The sequence below is a fragment of the Sturnira hondurensis genome, unplaced genomic scaffold (genome assembly GCF_014824575.4).
Source record: "Sturnira hondurensis isolate 20B ecotype Veracruz unplaced genomic scaffold, ASM1482457v3 Scaffold0014854, whole genome shotgun sequence".
Lineage (NCBI taxonomy): Eukaryota > Metazoa > Chordata > Mammalia > Chiroptera > Phyllostomidae > Sturnira > Sturnira hondurensis.
This window is the reverse complement of record NW_028087485.1, coordinates 10,075,838-10,102,094: the sequence shown is the minus strand read 5'-3', so window position 1 is coordinate 10,102,094 and position 26,257 is coordinate 10,075,838. Positions and strand designations below refer to the sequence as shown.

Below are 26,257 nucleotides of genomic sequence, written 5' to 3'. Positions count from 1 at the left end.
TCTTTTGAGAAGGCCATGTCAAACTGATAAGTCACTGAGTTAAACCTGAACCCAACCGTAATTACAGCCATGCCACAACAGAGGGGTCCAAGCCAGTGTTAGAAGTACTGTGTTTATTGAATTCTAGAGCAGCTAAGCTACCCACCCAAGTGGAGCAACGACAATGAGAACAGAAGAGTGCGTGGAGGCAAAGCAAGAGTCCACACCGCAGTGGGAGCGGGCCGGCCGCACGCTGCAGCGGGAGGGAGGCAGACCCCCGCAGTGCGCTCTGCCGCAGCGTGGCCCTCCCCACTTCCACCGCCTGACCCCAAAATGCAGCCTTCGGCTCCAGAGGACAGTGAGGGCTGGGGTGGGGCCACACGGGACAGCCCGCACTAATGGGTCTCACTCATTATGCTGTAACACAAGAAGTTTCCTTTGTCCTCTTTCAGCTAAATTCTCTCCATAGATTTACGCCAAATGAGAAAAATGTGTTTGTTTTTTTTTGTTGGCTGAGGGGAGGGGGACATTTTTGGTATCAGTTATAGAAATGTAGAAACAGATGAAGACTTTTGCCTCAAAATGAAATTGTGCAGTCCAGATCAGCTACACAGCAAGCAAAGCCACCGACGCACCGCAGCCTCGCCAGTCACTGAGGACACTTAGAAGCTCGTAAAAAAACCTGGCAGAAGACACGTCTGATCATGGAAACTGTGTCTCTCCAGTGACGCCCAGCGCTACGTGACGCACTGAAAAGACGGGTTTGGGGGGAAGAGCACAGTTTGTAAAACAGCACTTGGGGGTCCCCTCTCCACCCTCCTCCCTCCACTCCAGACCCCTCGGCACCCAGTGGTGAACAGGGTCACAAGCCCCGACAGAGCTGCCTGCATGCAGTTCAGCCGGCGTTACCCTTGCTTTTCCCAGCACAGACTCCATGACAATAGTGAACCATCCGTGAGGAGTGCAGACACACGAAACTAAAACAAGTACCTCCCTATGGTTAGAACATCTTAAGGTCTTCAGAAACTTTTCAGACGCACCTTTAATGCAGTGCCCCCTCCCGCTAGAACCCAGACAGGGACATGGTCTGCTCCTGTGAGTCCTGTCAAGAACTGTTCAATGGGTGCTCAGGGTTTTGGTGTTCCTCCTTATTCTTCCTCCTCCTCCTCATCATCGTCTTCATCATGGCAGTGTGTGATTTCCTGGGGGGCCAGTGGAAACAGGTTGGGGGGTTTAATCTCACTAATCGACCGTGTCAACTGGTGCCGCTTGTAGTCAGTATCTTTAAAATCCACCGAAGTGCGGTTCCGGGTGGCGAGGGGGGACTCCACCTCGTTGATGTCCACGTGCGTGTGCTCCACCGTGGACTCGTGCGGCATCTAGAACGAAGCCAGGGGTCAGAGAGCAGGTGGAGCGAAACGGCTATTTCCCAGGTCCTCACCCCTCTCCCTCATCCCCGTACTCCAAAGACGCTTTAACACTGTCACAGAACTCCAGTCAGTCCGCTGCATCGCTAAGAACATTATAAAGCTGCACGGTCTTCCTTCTGATTAATGACACAGTTTTCCACTCCCAAGGTTGTTCCGCACTGTGTGCAGAGAGCACGCCCAGCCCCGCAGGCTTCAGCAGTCTGGGTGCCGCCCGGTTTTACCACACAGGCGTCCAGCGTGAAGCAACCCACCAGCAAATGCGTCCCCACCTGGAGCCCAGAGGTGATGGGATGCTCACGATGGGATGTACAGCGGGCGGCCGCACTGTCCCACACCTTGTATTTACAGTCTCCGCCAGCAGGTAACGTTAAAGCGTTGACTGGATTCCAATCTACTTTTAAAGTAAAGCCATTGTGAGCTTTCCACTGTGAAGCTCTAGCGTTTGGTTGAAGAAGTCTAACGCTCAGCTGCTCGCCTGCTGTGTAAAGAACCCTGTCCGAATTGGCCCCACAACTAGTGAACACACTGGGGCTCCTCCTCAGCGGATCCCAGCGTCCCACCTTTGGCGACTTTGTACTTGTCTGTCTTCTCCAGCGTAACTGACACTGCTCCTTCCTAGCCCACCTCCCTGAAAGGACAGCTCAAGAGAGAGCTGTGTGCACTGTTTCCCACGCTTCCTTAGAAATCAGGTGAAACTCATCAGAACTTATAGGACAGAGCCTTCCCCTTCAGTTTCTTTCTTTGTGCCTAAACTTTTTGGAAACAGTCAAGGTCGATTGGGTAAATATCAACAGGAAGCTTTACTGTTTGACTTGTTTCACTGGTTGGAAACAAGTCCCACTTCACTGCTGGGTGATCATTACGCGAATACAACTCACGTACTGAACTGCACCAATTCTTGAGGCTTCGGTTCTTTTAAAAGATCTTTGGTCTCGTGTTTCCACTTTCCAGCAAAATTTTAAAATGCTACTTGACTGTAGTCTCTCAAGTTCCAGGAAAGCAGTGGCAACTGCACTCACAGAGCTGGGAATCCTCCCGACTTCCCTGTCGCCATAGTTACCTTTCTCTCCCTCTTTAGGGGGCCACGCACAGAGACCAGACGCCAAGGCAGTCTGGGTACTGAAGCATCTTCCTGGAACTCCCTAAAAGCTGCCTATCCTCTTTTTCCTCAACCCTCAAAACTGTGCCCGAGCCGTTTACTATAGCCTGAAGCTGGGTAAGAGAGATGCCTATTTCCTAGCAAAAATAGTCCTAGAACATAAGAATATGAAATGCCACATTTCTCTCATTTAGTACTAACAAGAGAGGAAAGTCTTTAGCATTTAAACAGTCTGCATTAGTAGATTTTAGAGTAAAATTATACCCTGTAACACAGTCTATCTTGATGATACTTTCTCAAAGACTCCTTTTTATACAACCCACCCCTTGGGCTTTGCCCAGACCCCCCTGTGCCATCCCACAAATCCGGCTGCAGATCTCAGCCTTAAGAGTATCTTAACTACAAACAGCAGCTTAAAGCGGTATCAACTCACCAAGACGTGGGCAGCTCTGAAGAGGTAGCTGAATGGGTAGTACAGCAGATTGATGAAGGATGCTGCGTAGAGATCAGCGTAGCGCATCACCTGACTGGCGAAGAGGGTCTGCCGGGAGCCACTGCGAAAGAGGCTCCCCATCATCCCATAGCACATGTCCATGTCATGAGTCACTTTCTAAAAACAAAGAACAAGAGTGAGTATCAGCTCATTAAAAAAAGATACTAGTTACCGAGTATTGGCTATGTGCCAGTCCCTGTACAAAATCAGAAATATGAAAATCACTTCAATTTTATTTTGCAAGTTTTCTCCCAAATCCCACTGGGATACCTTAATGCGTCTCTGGATGGAGCTGATGTCCGGGCGCTCATTGCTGCTGCTGTCCAGGTGCCTGGGGACAGAAAACCCAGTGCAAATCTCTAGAAGGACAGCGCTTATGCCCAGGTAACTCCCAAAAAGGCAGACGGGTTTTAGGGGATAAAAGTCCAAAATTAGGAAAAAACTTACTTGTAGAGTTCAGCCAAGAAAATATCCAGGCTCTGAAGTTCTTCAAAAAGTGCTAGTTAAGGTGTGGAAGAAAGAGGAAAATATTTTAAATCAAATAAAAAGCACCCAGTTTTAAACTGCTAAAATTGAATGAAAAGGCTGCAGATGGCCAAAGAATAAAGCCACAGGTGGATGCGTAAAAGAACTCCCTTCTCCCCCTCAGGAAGACCCGCGGCTCCCCTGCCTGCGACCCGGCGGAGGACGACCCCAGACGTCCTCTGTCACTGCCCTATCCCCACAGAAACGTCACTGCCCACAGCCCTGCTCCAGCTGGACGCTAAGTCTTCCATGCTGACAAAATGCCAGTTCACCTGGTGTCTCAGGTGTGTCAGCAAAGCGAATACTAACACAGAGCGAGGCGACCGCCCAGAGTCACGAGCATAGGAAACAGAGCCAAATCACCTGGCTACCTAACACTTCATGGGTGGAAAGCGGAAAACGCGGATGAAAGGCCAGCAAGAAAACCCCGCCGACAGGTAGAAGCAGTACCGACAGCCAGCATCAGCTGCATGCTTCCCTGCACTCGGGCTCTTCAAGAGAATTAAGCCTCAGTGTAATTTCTATACATAACACACTCTTCATCTGCCATCCTGGGGATAACAAGGGGTCACCGAATCGTTTTCTCTGTGCTGTGGGTCAGAGGAGCAGCCATGGCTGAGAGAGGCTATTACTCCTATCTTCTTTATACACACGTCTCCTCGGCTTTATGAGGTAGGTATTATTATCTTCATGTTCACATTTGAGGAAACTGAGGCAAAGGGTGATTCAGTGGCTCGCGGGAAGGCAGCAGGCGCCACCTTTCACCACACGGGGTGGGGCTGGCTAGCACTGACCCGCATGTCAGACATCCTCACATAACTAAACCCACAGCTCATGTTTTGGTGTCCACAGTGTAACTCGGTTCAGAGAAGAGTCTGGCCCCATTTGCTGCTTCTCACAAGCTCAAATGAAAAACACCGGGAGGTGGTTAACACGGACAGCCAGCAGTGCCCCGGACTTACAGACCTGAGCTGGCAGCGTGGCTGCACAGACGGGACCGTGGAGGGGCTCACAGGTTGGCTGCCACAGTCACGGAACATTTCTATCTAAAGAAAAATTCTGTAGGGGTAACCTTTTCTACTTAAAGGGGATCAAGAAGAAACTGAGCAAGATAACCTCTCGTATTGCCTCAAATTCTGGACGTCTGTGGACTACCTGGCTATCTGGGAAGAAGGCCGGCAGACCTCAGGGCCCATCCTCTGGCCCCCCGATCCCTACACACGAAGTGATACGCAGGGAAGAGGACCGACTCCCAGCCGGTCACGCGCAGGGACTAGCTGTGTCAAAGGTCTACAGTGAGTAACGCTCCTTACAGCTCTTATCAGTCCAGACGTGAAGCTCCTGCGCAAGTTCGGGAATCACCAAGAAAGTTCGCCACCCTTGTCGTTTCTTTGATTTTAAAATGTCCCCAAAAATGTGATCTCCAATATACAAAATATCCTTGCCCTTAGCTCCCAACAGGTCACATATTGTATCAGATGAACCTGAAACGACAGAACAAAGAATGAGAAAACAAAAATGGCCCCAAATCAGCATTCCCAGTACCACAGCCAGCAAATGCTGTGCTGCTTAATCTTATTCTTACAATTACGTGAGGAACACTCTAGAAAAGGGGCTCACCTTTCTTAAAGACAAAGACGCACAACTGTCTTTTTATCATTCTTTTTATTGCCTCTAAGACAAAACTTTCAGTTCCCATGTGGTGACCAGAGCTCTTGGTCACCAAATCCAAGAGCAACGATGCTGCATGTCGCAGCGTCAGTGACAGCTACAACCCACAGAAGTGTCGCCGCTGTTTCTCATCATGAATGTGCCATTCAGTTGGCTGTGTTCACCCATTTCTCACACCAACACAGTATGTATCTGGGTCTGCAGGGGCTCCTTGAGGACCCCTCGAGGACCATCCCAGATGATTCCAGGACACTGAAAAAGCCTCGACTAGGTCAAAGAAAGGTGAGGGCACAACAGACCCTTTCAGGGAAAATCAAAGATTCGCTAGGACAGACTAACAACTTCTCGAGCCCATTCTGCTGGACTCCGGTGGCACTGGGAGACGACCGAAGTATTCGCCTCCAGCAGGTGACGCCTTCAGAACACTAAAGGGGAGACGTGCCTCCGTGCTTCTGTGGTGAGGCCTGGGTGAAGACACTTAGGGAACTCTGCACTCACCTCCTGAGTACACGATGCCATGCTGTAAGGGGCCTGTGTAGGTGCCGATCTTCAGCTTGCTGGTTTTCTGTGAGAGGAGAATATGCACTTTGTAGCTCTGTATCATTCGGTCACAATCTCTACCCAAAATGCTACTTGGCTAGGCAACCAAATGAAAGGCACTCTTAAATTATATACATTTTTGAATTATTTGCCTATCTCAACACACAAAATTTTTGGAATAATTTCAAAAGAGAAACACAGCTAAGTAGTTAAAAATGCCTGTTTCCTTAGGGAGAGTATATACAGGGGAAGGGCGAAGGTGAAGGACGGTGCACTAGCAGACAGACCATCCTCCCAACTTACAGTGTCCACCTGACGCAGTACTGTGCCCTCTCCAAAAAAGAGCGGTTTGCGTGCATCCACCAAGATCAGGTCAAAGTAAGACTGCCACGGTCGATGGGAGCTCCCAGGCTGATGGGGGAGAAACAGCAAAAGCTGAAACATCACTCCTAACCTTAAGGCACTAATATTTAATCTCACTCAGGTGTAAGAAATGTAGAAACACTAAGTATAATCAGAGGATCCCACTATTTTATTAAAAACATCTTGTATCTAATAATCTCTACTACACTTTAAATCATTTCATCTACTTATTGCACAGAGACTTAATGCATGAAAGAAAGTATGCACACACTCTGAAATGGACTACAAGACTGAGCTCGGGGGGGCTAAAGAGAGACCCCGATCAATACCCAAGAGACAAATTAAGAGAGAGGCAGATCAGCATCAGAACCGAAGTACACAGACTGACACGGAGCTACGAGGAGATTTTGCTGGTTAAGCCCTCGGACTGATGGTCTGGGTGCACAGTGGCCTTTGGCTCAGACTGCACGCTAACCACAGCACTAACGTAAAAGCTGTGCCCATTCACCTTACTTCCATCCTGAAACTGAACCACGGCACTGACCTTTTAAGGTCAAGTTGAAGAGCAATGAATGCTGTGTTTTTTGGATGATCTCAAAATAGGGATTTACTGATACTTATTCAAAGAAAGCCTAGGATTAAAATCCCACAAGTATGTGATTATACTTCAATGAATATTCCTTAAACCTAAAAGCAGCCGTACTGCACACACAAAGACTTCTCTGCGAAATACCAAGGTTAACTGTTCCCTTAGTGTAGAACTCATCAATAACTAATAGCAGAATCTGGAAGTTGTCATAGCAGAATCTGGAAGTTGTCAGGAATATACACAGTTTCTCTGTTTCCTTTAATCAGTTATCTTCCTCAACCTGAAAATTCCAAGCCTAACAACTCTGCATAGAAGTTCTTGGGCATAAACTTGTTCTGACCCCACCCTACCAAATGCCACATGGACACCTCTTTCATTTCTGCTACTAAGTTTTCAGATTGTGAGCAACTTTCGAGTATAACAGCACTGCTGTTTATTTCTCATGTTAATGAAGATCCCTGAATGGGTCCTGACCAATTCCTTAATGTCCACATTCCAGGCTGATTAAATGCACTCATTATTACTAAAGCAATGATCTAGTAATTTATATAGAGTACCTTAGGGCCATGTGGGAAATCAAACAGGTAAGTCATAATTTTCTGGAAAAAAAAAAACAACATAAGGTCCAAATACTACTTCTACAAAAGATATAAAACACTACTAAAAAAGAACCACACACAAGCTTTTCATAAAACAAGTCTTTTTCAATATCAGATTCATCACATTCTCATTTCCTCTAAGGTTTATGAGATCACGGCCAGGAGAGCCAAAAATGAACGCTCCGTCATAACAAAGAAGCACACAAAAGCTTCTGACATTCTCAGAAGGACACACTTTCTTCCAGGAGATGGTTTTGTAGAGATTCACCCACACACCCTACCCAATTCTCCCACTGCACTGGAACACATGTTTGGAGGCAAAAGTCTTTCAAGGTAAGAGCACAGAGAGAACTACTGCCTCACAAGGAAGTAACATACTTTGGCCTTTTTACTCCTCTTCGTAGACCAACCGAGCCATTGAACCACTGACTTTGTAAAACTGCTTGTTCCACATCACCAGGTTTCAAAGTCAAGATTTTACATAAAGAGGATTGGGAAGCACTAAGCTTCTTGCTAGTACTATGAATTTGTAACTGTCTTAGCAAAAGTAAGATGAGGCTAAGGAGTTTAATCAGCTTTCCTGCATACTTTAATCATGGCAAAAAACACCTACATTAAGCGGTAGTAATTCTGAGGGCTAGGAATCAAAACGGCTTTGCACCATCTATTGCTGTCTGGCTCCCGACAGCAAGGACGGAGACCACGTGCAACAAAAGGGGTGACTTAAGTTTTATAAGTGATTTATCAAAGAGACACAGAAGCCATTTTGATCAGCACAAATGTTTTAAATAACCCCCAAGTTAAAATGTTCAAGTAGTTAAATATTTAGAAAAACTTGACAATCACTCTAACGTAGCCTTTATGCTATATATTTTTGCTCTTTCCACTGCTTTCAAATGAAATGGTAAAAACTACCCTTAATACACTATGATCTTCCTTGTTATTTTCACAGTTCTTTAGGCCAAAATAATTCTTCTGTATAAATAAACAAATATGAATATTAAGCTCTTACATCTGTATATTTATAGTCACTGTTGGTGGCAAGAAATACTTTCCCGACTTCCTTCATCCGGCTCAGAAGCAAAGGCAGTTTTCCCTAAAATGTAATAAAATGACAAATAAAACACAAATACATATTCATTTACTATGGAACAGTCATATACTGGATTTTTGTCCACTAAAATAAGAACGGGAATGTCCTGTTAGGGTTGGTTGGATGGTTACAAGATTTTTGCATTTAGGAGACCATAGTATCACTGTGCATAAATTAAGTATTAACATGTAATATACATGGTGTATATTAATATATAAATTTTATATACAAAATGATACATATAAATGAGTATATGCTTATTAAAAGCATACCTCTACTTCCTCGTGTCTACCTCAGGAAAGAGTTTGACTTACCATGTAATCTTATTATGTGAATTAGATGTGTTAGAGACCAGGAGAAGCTGATTTTAAACATCACCAGGAAAATCCTCTGCATGCAGAGTATCAAGATACAGCTCCGCTGTACGCACTTTCATTAGAAAAAACAACTTGCAGAACTGAAACGACCTGTGCAGGTTCCAATCTAGAAATGCTGGGATGCATAAGGAAACCCTGACCCTCATGTAACCGGAGAGAAAACCAGAGTTTTCCCTCTCTCACAGTCAACAGGCCCCTTACTCCAACTCCCTGGGACGCCCCCGAACCCCCGGTGCTCTTTTCAAAACAACAAGGACTGGGGCGAGAGTGGAAACAGGAGGCACAAAGACTGAAAATAGTAAATAATCTCTATCAAAGTACTTCGGGGAAATATTGCATTATGCTACTTTTCCTCTGTAAGAAAAGGGAGGAGTGTGTGTGTATTTCCATTTTACTTTGAAATAATTTCAGACTTAAAAGAAAAGTTGTGAAAACAGTAGAGGGTTCCCTCACTACTAATGTCCTACGTAACCACAGCGCAGGCACCAAACTAAGGAGTAGCAGACACAATACTATTAACTAAAGTACACATCTTTCTGAATTTTATGAAGTTTTCCACTAGTGCCTTTTTAGGTATTTAAAGTTCCCTTATTATTTCCTGTTGACAGGTTAAAGACAATATAAATAAGTTGCATACACATCCATTTTTTTAGACAATCCAACACAGTGGTTATGATTTGGGCTACTACTTACTAACTGTATAGATTTGGTCAAATCGTTCAACCCTGTATTCCTCGGTTTATTCATCTATGAAGCAGAGGTAACAATACCTAATTTAGGGTAAAAAAGATGAAACAGGATAGTGCCTGTAATCACTCAGCACACCAGTGTGTACAGTAACCGCTCCAGCCGCTATTCCAGTTAAAGCGATGAGGACGAATGAACACTGGGTCTTCCTGCCCCCCTTTAACCCCTATGCTCTGGCTAAAACTCTTGGTAATTATACTTGGCATATATTATGCCAAAACAAAGGAATACCTTTCCCTGTGCATTTTGTTATAAATAGGCTGGTTATTGTATTTGTTTCCCTAACAGGTAAAATAAGCTATCATGTAGATTTACCCTTATTACTTACATCTTTGACAACATACTTCTCAAGATTTTCAACTGTCTTTTCCTTAAGGGAGCCCTAGGAGAAGAAAAAGGAAAAAAGAAAAGAACAAAACCAGTTTTTAACAGTTTGTAAGACAAACTGTGTCTACTATCAACCCAGGTACATCGAGTGTTTACCAGAATGGAAAAGCAGATACACTGAAGGCCAGAACAAAGCGGCATGTGTGATTTGCAGCAACTCTGCCTCCATAATGCATTTAAACACAAAACTATTTTTATTTTAAACTAGAAATCAAAAGGCATCTCATATTTTATTAGTATAATTTGTAGTAAATGCAAATATAATATCTGATAATGTTATCAGTCAGGTAGGAGGTATTTGCCTGGTTCGCAGGCTCGTGCTCAATCCACTGAGCTACACCAGCCAGGGCGGAGGTATTTGAAAGAAACAACATGGACCACAACTGTCTCCACAGGATACAGCAAATATAACATTGATACTGAAATCTCTTCTAAGTGTGTTTGGAATACATACAAACTGAAACACGAGCTCGAAACCAAGCACCACTGTTGAGGGAAGATCAGCTTCACCTCTGAAAGCAGGACCATCAAAAGTAACAACAAGAACCCTACAGAGTGCTGTCACTGGGGGACAAGTCCCTGGGTTTGTTTTTGTTTTTTAAAAAGAAGAAAAATTCTGCTCTATCTGCATTTGGGAAGTTACTGCCAGACTAGATAGAACACAGGCCAATGAGAAAGCGGGTACAGCAGCAGCTCCTGGGTACCTTGTAATGAACCCAGTCAACAGCGTCCCTTACGTCCTGGAACATACTCCGGTAAGACATGAAGAGGTCCCCATCTTTAAATCCTGTTTCACAGCTACAGAAAGATGAAAAGAACATGACAGGGAATCCGAAGGAGGGTAAATAAAATATCACACATTGCCCAAGGACCCAAAGTTTCCACCGTCACATGGATAAAGGCGCTGGCTAGTTAGGAAAATAATTACTCTCTAATGAAAATTCATTTTGATCACCAGAGATGACTACAGTGTTGAATGGAATACAGTGACTGTGAACAAATGCAAAGTGATAGAATATATTGAATGGAAGGAAGCTAAAAGGCCAGGTGCAAAAACATCACGTTCCTTTATTCATCACTTTTAAGAAACAGGTTCCCATCACAGAAACATTTAAGTTAAAACTGACAATTTAAGTTCTCTCCACCCTGACTTTTCTGATGTTGTCTCTGAATACAAAGGTATTGCCTATTTTCTGTTTAGCTTAGTGACTTAGTGCCCTACTAAATCCAGCACCTTGAAGTGGGCCCTGAAGAGGACAGGGAGCCAGCAAAATCTGGCGCACACGGCTGAACTTTCAGCAGTGATTATACAATTCCCTAAAAAGGAGAAGATAACTTGTTTGAAATTTAAGCGAAATTTTACGTCAGGGAAGATAAACGGTATTTATCCCTCAAGCAAATCTTGCTGGGTGGGCCTGGAAATGAAACGAAATTCCTGTCCCTGAATGGCTCTTGGGCAGCTGCTGTGAAATGAGTAGGGGGGTTTTAGTGTAACTCTGTCTGGACAGATAACCAGCACACAAACCTCCCACTCAGTTGTCACAATTAGCACCTCTGCAGGCCGTCTTCACTCCCAGGAGAAGCCAATCAGAAGTGGTCCCTTCCAAACGGCAGCAAACTGGCAAGGAGAGGGGCCGAGGGGAGATGAGAGCCTGCATGGAGCTGCTGGTGCCGTCCCATCTCTCTCGGGCTGGCAATGAGGCATCTCTCACTAGCACTAAATTCGCTTCAGAAAAGCAGAAAAGACCTACAATGGCCAGTTCTCTAAAACCCTGCACATTAATTTTTTTAAAAATCAATTGGAAAAAAATTACAGTATATACATACCTGGTATATCTGGGACAATTAGTAAAAAAGTCTACTAGGCAGGCCAACAGGTAGGTCTCTGAAAAATGAAGAATAGATATTCATAAGCTATAAGTGAGATAATTCAAACTTACTTTATCTATCTTCCTTGAGCAAAGACAAATAATCTTGGGAGGAGGAGAAAACATCAGCATATAAAAGCACAGAATGAGTCTACCTGGTAGGTTGAATAGTGTATTCAGAATGTAAAATCTTTCAGTGTCATCTCGTTGGATAAATTTATTTGGATACTGCTCTCTAGTTTCTGGTCTGAAAGAAAAAAAAAGTAGTTAATACTCAGAAAACTAACATTATACTAACTGTGAGAAATATTCATCACTCAAAAATTCACTCAAATATTCTGACGGCTATATGCAAGGCAGATTTCCAAATATTACACATGAGGATAAACAAGCTCTGGTTCCTGCCTTAAACAGTTTTCAGTCTGGTAAGGGACAACCACAGCAAGGCAAAAAACCGTAACTCCGTAACTACACCAGAAAGTTGCAAAGAGCTATGAGAAAACTGAGGAAAGGGGAGACCATTTCAACTTGGGGCTGAGAAAGAATAATGTGGGAGTGAGGAGAGCAAAATCCAGGGAGGATTCCTGAAAGTGGTGGCCTGTGAGCTGGTCCTTAAAGGCTAGGCAGACCAATTCAGACAATCTCCCAATTTGCGTAGAGAAAGGGGAGCAGAGAAAAATAAAACCAAAGATAAACTGAGGCCGATCATGCCACTGCTCTCATACTTTGCTCAAGGGCAAGCGAGCATCACTGACAACGTTTAAGCAGAGGAATAAAACCAGCAGAGCCGAATTGTAAAATTATTAAATCAGCTGCAGTTTTAGAATAAAATGGAAAAATAGATGTGATATACTGTAAAAATAGCTACAAATTCTTCCTATCTCTTTGTAATATGATTTGTGGTTCTTCTGATTATGACACTGCGTCCTTGAATATAGGTTTGGACAGTAATAAGCAAGAGACTTCGAAAACATGTGCACCGGGGCTTGCCTACCCTTCTGCTCTTGGGCCTCCGAGACCACTGTGTGACCCAGAGCGAGCTGGCCTGCCGGAGGGGAAAGGCTGCATGCAGAAACGAGGCGCCCTAGCCGATGAAAGGCCGTTCCAGATCAGCTGAGGAACTCCAGAACTGTCCAGCTGACTCTCAGGATTCTGAGCTAAATGAAATGATCATTGTTTACACTGCTAAGTTCTGAAGTGATTTATTATGCAGCAAAAGCTAACTGACACAGAGATAAAAGGCTACAAAATCAGGTAGGTGCTGATGGCTGCAGTCTAGATGAAAGCAGGAGGGCCTGTTCTAGAGCAGGGGCAAAGGAAATTAAAGGGAAGAATGCACTCGAGAGAGACTGTCAAAGCAAAATGAACAAGACCAGGCGTCCGACTGGATGTGGCAGATGAGGAACATAAATAATGATGTTGAATAAAAAATGAAGAGTGATAACGATGTTTACATTAAGGTGTCTCTCAGTGGGCGGTGGTTCCATTAACAGAAATATGAAACTGGATCAGTTTCATAGATGCAGATGTAAGAGGAGTTTTATTTTAGATACATAAAGTTCAAGTAAAAGATTTTTAACAGGCATTTAGAAACACAGGTCAAGATCTTAAAACAGCAATCCCTACTTGAGAGATGACATCTGTGAGCAGGCAGTACGTGAGGTCATGAAGATGGACCAGAGGAGAGCACTTAAGTGCACAAAGCAAGAGAAGACCGAGAACACAACCATGGAGGACATTTAGGGTTTAAAAGAAAAAAAGCCAGCGGGACAGAAGTTGTTAGGGATACACGAGAGAATCTTGGAGAGTGAATCAGAACACCGTGAGAAGAGGAAAGGAACGGTATTAATAAAAATATTACAGAGAAACTGAAAGGGAGAAAAACTAAACTATAAAAATGCACAATTCTCATGGTGAATTTATGGAGATAATTAATCTAAATAAAGAATATCACATTTAAAGAGTAAACCTGGGTCAATTCCTGGTTGAGTTTGTTAACTACAAATGGCAGAAATTCTAGTTAGGAATATAAAATCGTATTGTTTCCTGTCTGTGTCACTTTATGTGAAATAAAGTTCCAATAAAGAATAACTTTGGGCCCTGGCCGGTGTAGCTCAGTGGATTGAGCACGGGCCTGAGAACCACACGATCGCGGTTCGATTCCCAGTCAGGGAACATGCCTGGGTTGCAGGCCAGTTCCCAGCAGGGGACTCACGAGAGGCAACTGTACATTGATATTTCTCTCCTTCTCTCCTTCCCTTCTAAAAGTAAATAAATTAATTAAAAAAAATAACTTTGGAGAAGACCTCATCTTCTAGCCTTCCAAGATTTTCTACAATGAAAATTAAGGTCAAAGGGAACAGCAGTGATATGCTTTCTTCAGTCGGGTTTAGTAGGATGACAACTGTCCCTTTGGATATACTTTCCTATTCCCGCCACCATTAAAGAGTAATTTTTTACACAGGGGATAGATAACAGTTACTAGGCAATTAGAACCCAAACTGACTTATAAATATAAGTTAACAATTGTGTTTTGTTTAAATTAAGTGTCAAATCATGCTAATATACCTTTTAAATAAAAATTAATCTGGGGGGAGGTAATGGATCCTGAAAGAAGGAATGCTAGGCTTCTGCTAACTTTCCACAACCCATGGAATAGAGATTTGATCTGAATATTATCCTATGCCAAAACTTTAGAAGCCTCTGCTATTGTTCAAAAGAGAGGCCTCAACTCACTGGCCAGGCACGTGAGGTGCTACCAGCTGGAGCCCTACCGCCCCCTCCAGCCTTCCCCGCCACATATGGCAGCGACTCCCCTCGCTCATCTTCCATATTCAGCTCTTCTTCTCCACGGACTTTGCCTTTGATTCTGAAAGACTGTACACAGTGCCAAGGGCCAGTGGAAAGATTTGAATGATTCTGCGTTTACTCCTAAGTGACTTATTTCTGAAACACTACTAAATGTTATTTCCAAAGGAACTACTTGGAAACATTACTGGCTTAGTTGGGGGAAGGAAGAAGGCCTGTGGGTCTGAGTTTAGTAAATCGAACAGTAGTGCTAATTCACAGAACTGCTTCTCTTCCCTTTTCTACTCTGACTACCCCTCCCCCCATTACACAGAAATCCCTTTTCAGACATTAATAAATAGAATGTTGGTTCATCTTCACAGAGAGTCTGAATTACAGTGACAATATCCATATGTAAAATATCTTAGGTTGCTAGTGCTACCTATAACCACTTTATGTTCTAAATCCCGCAACCGGATAATTCATGGATTCTGAACAAACCCCACATGAGAGGCACAGTAAAGAGCAGAGATAACAGTGAAAGAAAGGCCTGTCCAGATGGATCAAGATGGGTATGTACTTCACACTTTCCTCACTATGTGTACTTGGAAATCTTTGAGCCGATGTAATACCAGCTGAAGAGTCTTGCATAGATGCTTCTGTTCTAAGTAGGGCTTTAATGTGGCCTCAGATTTAAAGAAAACCCTAGTACAGTTTCAATTAATTTGTGCCTCTTATCGCAAATGTATTCAGCAAAAAGACATTGTTTACCTAAATTCAACGTGGACTGTGCAGTCTTGACTCCTTTGCCATTGAGAATAATTCACAGCAAAGTTACAGGAGAGACTGACACATAACCTGCTCTGGTTTTAAGAGTCGCTCTGCCTCTAACACACGTCAGTGATAAATTAGGAAGTGCAATAGTAGAGAAGGTGCATAACTACAAAGCCACAATTACAGAAGTTGTCAAATTGCAGTATTGTGATTTCTAAAGAGAAAATTGGGATGGTTCACCAAAAACACTAGACACTAAATTTTATCTGCTGTTACTAGGGTGGAAAGTCCAAATTAGAAAGATAGTGGAAATATTCTAATTATGAAAATAAAGCTTACTGTTTTAAATATGATCTCCCTGTATTCATTTTTAACCCCATGTTTTTAAAAAATTTAACACCATAATCAAATACTGAAGCTACTCATTAGAATGTTAAAAAATTGTTATTGGCTGTTAAAAATCTTACACTGTTGAAGTTTCAAATTTTTAAAAGCACTTTTATGTACATACCTATTCAAAGCAGCTACCTGAGAAGTGCATTAAAAAGAAGAACATAAAAATCTTAGACTCTCAAATAAGGCAAAGCACCTACAGTTTTGGGGGGGGGCAAGTTTCAAGATTAGCCTTGTTGGATGCTGTACCATTAGAAAGCACTTATGTTTTTTAAAGATTTTATTTACTTATTTTTAGAGAGAGAGGAAGGGGAGGGGAAAGAGGGGGAGAGAAACACTGATGTGAGAGAGAAACACTGAACAGCTGCCTCTTGGACCCTGACCAGGGAGCAAACCACAACCCAGGCATATACCCGACCAGGAATCGAACCAGTGACCTTTCATTCTGAAGGACAACACCCAACCAACTGTGCCACACAGGTCAGGGCAGAAAGCACTTATTTTAAACAAAATATAACTGCTAACTGTATTTGTAACTCAAATGCCTAATACATAATTATTAGTATCCTCATGTTAAAAGTCGTTCTTTAATAATTAAAAAATAAGGCCCTGGCTCGTGGGCTCAGTGAATTGAGTGCCAGCCTACAAACCATAGTGTTGCTGGTTCGATTCCCAGTCAGGACACATGCCTGGGTTGTGGGCCAGGTCCCCGGTGGGGGCACATGAGAGGCAACCACACATTGATGTTTCTCTCCCTCTTTTTCCCTCCCTTCATCTGTCTCTAAAGATAAGTAAATAAAATCTTTTAAAAAATAAAAATAGGAAAGTATATTAAATCCAGAAAGACACTGTCATCTTCATACTGACTTAAAAAAAAAATAGAAAGAGGCTGAAAGGTTCCTTTGTACTCACCCCCTTATGAAGTTAAATCCATGTGCACAGACCAAGAGGTTTCCATAGGCATCTACTTTCAAAAGATTTCCATATAATGTATCAAAGACAAGTCCCCTATGTGAAAATGAAAACATTATGAATAGTGCAAAGTAATGCAGCAATAATCTTACATTCCTCAATCACCATGAACCAAACTCATCTTATTCAAGCTTTATGGCAAAAACATAACCTGAGACTAACTAAAGTAAGTTAATGAAATCTTAAAAACTAATCCTAGAGCAACTAAAAAATACTTATTCTAGATAAAGAATCATAACTGTTTTCTGTAAGGAATCCACTTAATCAAACAAAGTGTAATCTGTAATTCCTCTTAATACAGCTGGTTCCATCCTAAAACAGTCTTTTAATTTCCTTGGACAACTGAGCTGGCTTTTGTTTCTCTCTATTAGATGCTGCATATGGGACCTGTATGGTCGTGACATCTCAAATAAATGGCATCTTCCTTCATCTTAAGTCATTCCCATCAAACCCATTAACGCAAACTGTCAGGAGGCTCCTGACTACCAACACCAGTGTGTTAGCTAAACATGCTACACTGCTCTCCAACTGAACTCCTTTTCTTTTCTGTAAATGGATCTTCTTCAGTAACAACAAACTAAGTTTAATTCAAGAACACAAAAGATGCAGTATACATACAAAGTCCTTGGTAATTTTAGACTCAACCAACTAACTAAATAAATAAATACACACATACATAAATAAGAAAGAAAGAAACCCACAAAGAACTTTTTTAAGGCAGGGGAGGAGGGGGGTTCCAGGATGCATTTGGAATGATTAATTTCGTAATAAAGTGTCCTTAATCCAAAAAAAAACCCCTTGGAAAATTACCTGGTAGGGAATGTGGAGTCATAGGCGAAGCTGAGCAGCTCCTGAGGATAGCCAATAGAGACTAACCTCTCCACAGTGAGCTCAAAGCCCAGGGACTCGTACTCCGGGGACTTGTACACTGTGCAAAGGAGAGGCTCTCATTAAAACAACGGCCAATTCAGACAGAAGGCAGATAAGTGAATTTCTACTCTTTCCTAATTCCTCCTCCTTCCTAAACCTGCCATTTTCTTCTTTTTGCCCCAAATCCATGTTTTGTACTGCCCCAAGTTATCAGAGCACTCAACTGTTAGTCTGCAGAAACATCATATTATAATAGAAACAGCAGATATTTCGGAATAGTTCCTTCATTCTTGAGAAACCTAATCCAAACATTTTTTTCCTTCTTGTCTATTCTTTCATGCCCACAATCTAAAGGGAGGGACCAAAACTAATAATATGCACAATTATGATGTGAACTATGAAAATGTAAGTAAAATATAAAACTAGATAGAGAGGTCTTTATATGTTGAAGGCTTCAGTAGTGTGTGTAACTGGTGTATGAATCCTTCAAAATGACCTTTTTAAAAACCCGGTCTACTTTTGGAATTCCTATTTGGCCTGGTAGCTTCTTTATATTCCTTCTTCAATCGGCATGATTCTATTTGCCAGGATTAGCTTGTTTTCTTATCAGCCCTACCAATATTATAGTCATCGAATTGCATTACGTAAGTAATTACTGAGAAGTCCACCATAAAAGACATGTCTAAGATAATTAGGAAAATTGGGATGTGAATTAAAGTTTGACTTTAAAGAATTATGACTCATTCTATTAGTCGTGATTATGGAAGGGTCAGGATGTGCAAGTGTATGTACAAAATACAATCTCTTTATCTGCCAAAGCAGCACACTGTTTTTACAGTTGAAAAAAAAATGGATTTTGGAATATGGGGGTTTCTCTATATTGTACACGTCTGAAATTTTCTATAATGAAAAAGACTTTTTAGAATCATCACTGCAGTTCGGCATGAAGAAAATGTTGCTCCTTTAATGAGGTTTCTTCCAAACAAGATTTTTAGGCAAGCATCTTCCCACTAGTCTCTAGAAGTGGGTAAGCCATATAGGGCGGGCAGTGGGGGAGGGGGAGAGAAGACCTGCTATTTTACTAACTGCCAAATTAGGCCACAAACAAACCTATTCTATTCCTATAGTCTCATAATAACACAACTATTGTCACTACATTATTACAGTTCTCCGATCTATGATTAACATACAGCCTGTGGCTCAAACTAATTTCATTGCAGTCAGTCTACCCATCCAAGTCAATGCTAATGTTTTTTAATGAGTGCAACTCGACCTTCCCTTTCCGAAAGCAATCCTTGAGAATATTTCTGACAGCACATAAAAGAAACCGTAAAAACGGCTGCCTCCACAAAGGGGAGATGAATGGCTGAGTGACAAGGGACAGAAGAAGGAAGACCTATGTACCTTCTTTCGTACTTTTTAAAACTCGTAACATATTAAGGCATTTAAAATGTATTTTACATTTAATCTATTTTTTAATCAAATTGAAATTTTAAAAAAGCAAGGGGAACATTCAAAGTCCTTTAATAAAACTTGTCATATTTAAAAAGCCTAAAATTTTGGAGTCCTTCAGGAGATGATGAGTCTCATCAGAACAATGCCCCAAAAAGCTGTCATTTCTTTTGTTGTCTCAGGGGCATCAGTAATACAATGCCAATGCTAACCCCAGCTAACATTTTCAAAACTGGCTATATTTTTCCCTCCCCTCAATTCCCCCGCGAAAAATACTTTTTGAAGTTTCGAGTGTGGAATTCTTATATCCAGATGTTATATACACTGTGGTAAAGGAAGTATTAAATATTCATATACATTAAAAGGGTAAGAGCAGATATATTATCATAAAAGCAGGAAAGCATGGTATCCACTGATGTCGATTTGAATTCGTTTGAGAATATAAATAAATCTCACACCCCACCCAGTGCTTCCACCCCAATTGAAAGTAACATTTTAACAAAATTTCCATAAAATAAAAATTGCTTCTCAATCTACAAAGCCCCATTTATTTCAAACAAGTTAATGAAACAAAATTCCAGTATAGCTAACCAATTTGGATACTCCACTGGCTTTTACATGATTTGGACCACATAAAGTGCTTTCAATGATTAATTTTCCTGAGGATAATTTGCTGAGTATGCTTTAAGAAGGGGAGACAAAAAACAACCCTTAATCACCCCTATGCAGGCTCACCCCTAAAATGAGCCATTTCCCTACAGAATCAGGTAACTGTAGAGCATCTGATAGAGTAATAGTGATTAAAACCTGTGTTTGTGAGACAGTTTGGGTTGAAACCCAAATCAATTTATTCAGAATTTTTAGTGGGAAAAAGTATGGGTGGGCGGGGGAGGGAGCTCAAACCCCCATTTTGCTAGGACAAAGTCTAGAATGGCGGGAAAACCCTGCACACTTGCCACATTGTGTTTACTCCAGGGCAGAACTGAGGTGAATTTCTAAAAATTCCACCTATATAAATAAATACTTTAAATTCCTTTCTCTCAATGAGTTCAGGGTACTTTCCAAAAATGGGATATATTTTCCCTATTTGCTGACCTGAAGTTATACAGCAAGTGAAACCATCAGCTGAGGCCAAAATTTGGGTCCTCCTAAGTCTCATCCAAAGCTCTCTGTGGTAGGGTACACTACACAGCTGCTGTAAAAATGTGAATTTCCAGATTACATAGGCCATCAAAACTGAAGCTTGGGTGCTGAAACACACTAGTATCCCTCCAATTTCTTTTACTAGTCCACATAAACTGCTGTATCACAGATGGTACTGGATTTAGCAAACAGTCCAAGTTCCACTCTGACAACGCTAGTTCACTAAGCTCTATATTAATCAGTAAGAACTATGAGCTACTGACATTTTCTCATAAGCTTCCCAGATAATCATTTCAGTAACACGAACTCCCAGGCCAATAAATCATCTGCCAGGGAACTCACAAAGCGCAGCCCGGGCTGGAGGGGCAGCACTGCAGCTGCACCGGCCTGAGTTCAGATGGCCTGAGTTCAGATGTTTCGTTCTAAATGTCTCCTGGGGAATAATCACAGCTTGTTCTGACCTGGTGGCAGAAATGCCTCTCGAAGCCTACAAAGTACCACCATGCCTCGAAAAATAAGTAAGTAAATAAATAAATAAACTCCTTTTAAAAACGAGGCCAGCCTCGATATGGAGGGGAACCACACGTACTGCCTCCGACATAGAGCCCTCTGTCTCTCCGCAGCTGCAAAGGCTCTCGTTTCAATTTCTCTCGCAAAACTGGCCAGCAAACGCAGCTTCACGCTCAGTTCAACTGACTTCCCAAAACAGAACCAGTAGCTTCAGAGTACGCATACGCTCACAACAAGTACTGCTTATTTCTTCCTCGACAAAGTCCTCAGGCCTATCCTAATTTACCCAATATCCAAAGACAAAGGAAAAAGTTATTTCAAGAGCCAGAGTCCAAAAAGGAGGGCTGCTTCAGCCACTTGGGCAGCACATGGTGTTCTCAAGTTACGTAACTAGCCTATAAAAGAGAACAACCAAAGCTTTGAAAGCTAAAGCTACTTGAGAGCACTTAAAGATATTCTTTACTCCACCATCATCTGCAAGGAAAAAAACAGGTCTTCAAAAGACAGCCACTGCATGTTGTGGGGATGACAGCTGTGAGCTCTGTTTGAGTAGATGCGGTCCGTAGAGACAGGTTTTAGGTTGGGGGGACGGTGCCTTTGAACCGAGCCAGAAACTTTCTGCGGGGAGTCTGGAATTCTCATGCACTTTTTACCTTTGCCACCGAGACACACTGCGGTAGTAGTTTACAGATTTTAGGGGGAAAAAAAGGCAAACCTCCACAGAGGTTCCAGCCTAGCAGGGTGCTGCCGCCAAAATGAGAACTCACATGAGGCAGACGCAGACGCAGAGTGTGTCACTCCAGTCTCGAAGGAGTTACACTGGCTCTCCTGTTAAAAAAACAAAGTAGAGCAACAAAACAAAACAAAACAAAACAAAAACAGGTTTTAAAACCGTTGTGATGGGCTGGAACGGAGAGACACCATTTGGAATCTGGTATTCATAGGAGTTACTGCCCCCTCCTATTTAGAAGCCCAAGACCATCACTAAAATTCCTAACTGGCCATAACAAAACATGGGTATTGAAAATAAGCCTAAGTATTGTACATTATTTACTTTTCTGGAACCCTAGGTCTGGAATACCAGCCAAGTCTGATTCTGAAATGTTAAGTCAAAGGAAAAAACAGAAAAATTAATTATTTTGTCTTAGTTTATTTTCTTTAGCAGATTTCAGGTTAATATGGTAGAAACTTAATATAGCTGGTAAAGTATTTAAAATTGAAACAGACTAAATAAAGATTACAAGAATAAACTAGAGCAGTCTCATCTGGCTTTTAAGCACCAATTTAAACTAAGTCTATCTATACCTAACTACCTACTTTTCCACCTTTCCAACACCCAAATGTGTCCTCATGGTATACACCAAGAACCAACCTCGTGCTGCTAAAAACCTAGCCAGGTGTCTAAATGTGGAATAGAAGGTAAATTTTTTAATTTTTATTGTTAGTGAATGTCTGCCCTCAGTAAATAAAGTCATATTATTCTATTTTCATAATGTAAAAGGAACTACCCAGTCTAGTAAAATAACTGACTCAAAGATACATGAAGAACTGTTAGAGACACTGTCACTTTTAAGACATGCACCATTTTAGCTTTAAAGGGAGTCATTCTCCCTAGACACATTTATGCTGAACATGTAGTCAGACTCCTTCAACTCCTGGATTTTTTGTGTAAGGGAGATACTACTAAATAAAAAAGGAGGAATTACTAAATATAATGTCTAAAGGTCCTAAAAACATTACAACTAGGAGAAACCATCATCAACCACTAAGAAAACAAAATCCAACCCAACCACCCAAGAACAGTTATTTGCTTTTATGCTATAAATGTAGTCAACATCAACACTCTCTAGTTATTTAAGCTATACAATGTTGGTTCTCTTGAGACTATAACTAGAAAATCTTCATTAAAGAAATTTTAAATAAAACCTCTCCAATTCTCATGTAGATAGGTATTAGAGGGCTTTTTCTACTTTTCAAAATTATTTGAAGAGCCTAACACAGTAACAGACATAATAACCCGAGATCACAAATGATCTAAAAAAGGACGCTGAGCCCTGGCCGGGTGGTTCAGCTGATTGAAACTTCAGCCCACACACTAAAGAGATTGCGGGTTCAATCCCTGGGGCATGTGCAGAAGGCAACTGATCAATGTTTCTCCCCAACATTGATGTTTCTCTCTCTGCAATCAATAAACACATCCTTAGGTGAGGATAAAACAAAAAGATGTAGAAAATTTCCAAAACCACCTCAATTTTAATTTATATAGAGTAAAAAAGCTAGATACCATATATTATCTTTAGTAGCATAAAATAAAAATAACTCCCAAATGGCTAGATATGTAAGTAAACAAGTAGAGTTTGAAAGTCCATCAATGACAATTTACTGCAAAGCAAAATTAAATGGTAATTAAAATTTATTTGTTTAAAAATTACTAATAGTATTAGAAGGATGTATATTTAAAAATAAAATGGAAAAAGACTGCCTAACTCAAATTATTCTCAAGAACCTGCACACTTACAAGGAACTTGTATATAGAGTATATTTTCTATTTAAAACAGGAAAACTCAAAGTCAGTGAAATAACTTTAAAAACACTCTTTAATCAACGGAGCTCACTGTAATAAAAAACTGATATAGCTAATAAGTACTATTTTTCTCTCAAAATAACAGGTCATCACACTCAAATGTTATAACTGTACTAAAGTTAGCAAAATATAACAAATATTTGGATGCCTACTGTGTACCAGGTACATTGGTCCTCCATATCCAGGGATTTTGTACCTGCAGATTCAACAGACCCCAGAGAGAAAATATTTGGGGTGGGGGGGAATTCCAGGAAGTTCCAAAAAGCAAAATTTGGATTTGCCACGAAGAGAGCACTACACTGAATCCACAAGAATGGAGTGATGTGTAGGCATACCTTTGCTGTAGCCTACGTGCAAATATCAGTTATATGCAAACACTGGGCCATTTTATATAGGGGACTTGAGCATCCCTGGATTTTGGTATCCAAGGGGAAGGCTCCTGGAACCAATCCCCTGCAGATACCAAGAGATAACTGTACTTGGCTGAGAACAAAAAACAAAGTAACTCATGGTCCTTGACCTGAAGAAGATCATAGTGCACTAGAGAGACACATGATTAGATATTTATAATAAACTTTAGAAGATCAATAACATAATGTGATTAAGGACATAGAGATAGAAAAAAAAGTAAATTACCCCAGCTTAGGAAGTTTTTTGAAACAATGTATGGTTTATTCAGGCTTATACCAACATTTTAATAACTAGTATCTGAAGGTACTATAAAGCTTACCAAACTTTCTGAGACTCAGATTCAGGCACTATGTTCCTTCCAAACACCTATATCGGGGTCAGAGAGAAGTAGCTATCCAGTTGTAGCTGACTTCCTTGTGGGAATGTGAGCCATATGTTGCCAATTGTGTGATGACAGCCTAGACTTTCACTTGTAATCTCCCAATTTTTAACTACTGACTCAATTTTAAAAATTAACAAATCTTATTTGAGCCAAACTATGGTCTATGGTCTAAATTAGGTTCATGGGCCACTGGTGTGAAACCTCTAGTATAGACTTTAGATATTTCCAAGTAAGTTCTCCCAGATAATTGGAATGTTTTGACTGTCCTCTTCAATGAGTCTTAAAGAAGTAAATAAAATTTAGGAACATAACAAATTGGAAATCCAGGTGAAAATAAATCCATCCTTCAATAACCACTAATGTTATTCTAGTCATCTCCAGGGAAAACTGAGGCAGTGGATAACAGACAGAAAATAAAGAAACCTTTATGTAGTCACTTAATTTGGTCCCCTACCACAATGCCCTAGTAGCTGTAATTATCAGAATTTGATTCCTTGCCATGACTGTCAAACCAAACAAATATTCCCAAGTACTGAACAAATCAGTTACCTCATGACCTGCCAGGAAACAATTATTAGAGTTCTGTGACCCAGCAGGTTTTATACATAAGGTTTAACTTAAATCTTCGCTATACAGCTTGATTTCATTATCATTTGTCCTTTTCTCGGTGGCCATTATCCCCTTGATAAAGCAAACATCCAGAGAACACATAAGCACAAAAAAGATAATCACAGGTAGCTAAGCTATATTACATTAGGACTATTTTGAAAACAAGTTTATCTGTGTTGAAAACAGCCCATGATATTTTAAAAATTACTCATTTTAGTAATTTTACTGAGAAAACAAATGGCAGTGTGTGTTACATGCCAATGAATCTGCTCCAACTCCTGGTGACTCTACGAGCCAGCGATGTCCACAGTGCCCTGAGGTCCACGAGTGAGGTCAACAGCTCTGCTCGGCTCTGTAGACTCACTCCTACAACTTCTTTTATGGAGTCAATCCATCTCCTGCTTGGTCTTCACCTTTCCCGCTGCCTTCTATTTTTCCAGCATTACTGTCTTTTCCAAAGAGCTCTGCCTTCTCCTGTTGCACCCAAAGTAGGGCAGTTTCGGTTTTGTCGTTTTTGCCGCCAGTGATCCACTTGTTCGTCTTTCTGGCAGTCCAGGGCACCCATACAGCTCTTCTCCAATGGCATATTTCAAACGAATCAATCTTCTCCTCACACCAACTGTCACACCCATGACTTATACAGGAATACCTCAGAGATACTGTGGATCTGATTTGGTTTCAGATCACTGCAATAAAGTGAATTGTAATCTTTTTGCTGTGAAAGGTCTTGCCTTTAATTTGTAAAAAAACTCGACTGATCTATGGAGCATAATACAACAAAGCACAATAAAATGACGTATGTCTGTGACTGGGAATAGGAGGGTATAGGTGACCCTAGCTGTGGTCTGTAATGACATCTCTGCTCCTGCTCTTTCCTTATCTGCCCTTCTGAGCCTCAGTTTTCTCTTGATTTCTTGGCTACAGTATCCATTGGAATTGATGACTAAACCAAAGTAAGCAAAATCTTGAACAATTTAAATGTCTTCATTTTCCATGTTAAAGTTGTATATGTCTTCTGTAAACATGATTTTTACATGACAGTCACAAGAAGTATCTGACTTGGATGCCTTTATGACTGGCAATGAAAAGCAGAGGCCACAGACACTGGTAGTTATTTCTTTCACTCACCATGAAATGGAGGAGATAGAATTGGGTTTTATTATATAATCTTTTAAATTTCCTGATGCTCAGGAACAAACTACATATTATTACAATTTAGAGAGATAAATTTAAAATCAGTGAAAACTGTAACTGTGACACAGAAATGACACAAAAGGAATCAAAACTTGGTAACTAAGTAGACTTATGTATATTAAATAGGGCTGCCTAAAAGTTATATATGAAATATATATCCAAAAATAATAGTCTTGAGGGTATTTATCTCAACTAATACAAAGAACTTTTATCCACAATATAATGCATTCATTTATCACTCATTTTTAAATTCTTTCCTAGCATAGACCACCTCAAAAGGATGCTTGGCTGCAGAAACAGTACCTCACTTTCCTGAGGGAAGTAGTGTAAGAAATACTTGAGTTAAGAAGAACCAATAAGCACAGCCAAAATAAAGACTACCTCAAATGGAAATGAAAAGACTAAGGGACCTTTAA

The 26,257-nt window shown here is 41.2% G+C and overlaps 1 protein-coding gene and 1 long non-coding RNA gene across 3 annotated transcripts in view; one reads left to right on the top strand and one right to left on the bottom strand.

The window, feature by feature from the left end:
* Positions 1–98: 98 nt before the first annotated feature.
* NT5C2 (5'-nucleotidase, cytosolic II) overlaps positions 99–26,257 on the bottom strand; it is an 80,209-nt gene continuing 54,050 nt past the window's right edge. For both annotated transcript variants that reach the window (XM_037064027.1, XM_037064028.1), the window contains 15 exons: positions 17,497–17,614; positions 16,627–16,722; positions 11,916–12,007; positions 11,720–11,777; positions 10,597–10,690; positions 9,834–9,887; positions 8,301–8,384; positions 7,247–7,288; positions 6,041–6,148; positions 5,696–5,762; positions 4,840–5,010; positions 3,449–3,500; positions 3,272–3,332; positions 2,942–3,118; positions 99–1,358 (listed from right to left, as the gene is read on the bottom strand). In XM_037064027.1, the coding sequence (XP_036919922.1) occupies positions 1,128–1,358; positions 2,942–3,118; positions 3,272–3,332; positions 3,449–3,500; positions 4,840–5,010; positions 5,696–5,762; positions 6,041–6,148; positions 7,247–7,288; positions 8,301–8,384; positions 9,834–9,887; positions 10,597–10,690; positions 11,720–11,777; positions 11,916–12,007; positions 16,627–16,722; positions 17,497–17,614 (1,505 nt within the window). In that variant the 3' untranslated portion in view covers positions 99–1,127. The remainder of the gene's footprint in view (positions 1,359–2,941; positions 3,119–3,271; positions 3,333–3,448; positions 3,501–4,839; positions 5,011–5,695; positions 5,763–6,040; positions 6,149–7,246; positions 7,289–8,300; positions 8,385–9,833; positions 9,888–10,596; positions 10,691–11,719; positions 11,778–11,915; positions 12,008–16,626; positions 16,723–17,496; positions 17,615–26,257) is intronic.
* On the top strand, positions 8,378–12,726 carry LOC118999459 (uncharacterized). Its single transcript, XR_005069107.1, has 2 exons — positions 8,378–10,186; positions 10,247–12,726. It is a non-coding gene; the product is annotated as an uncharacterized LOC118999459 (long non-coding RNA).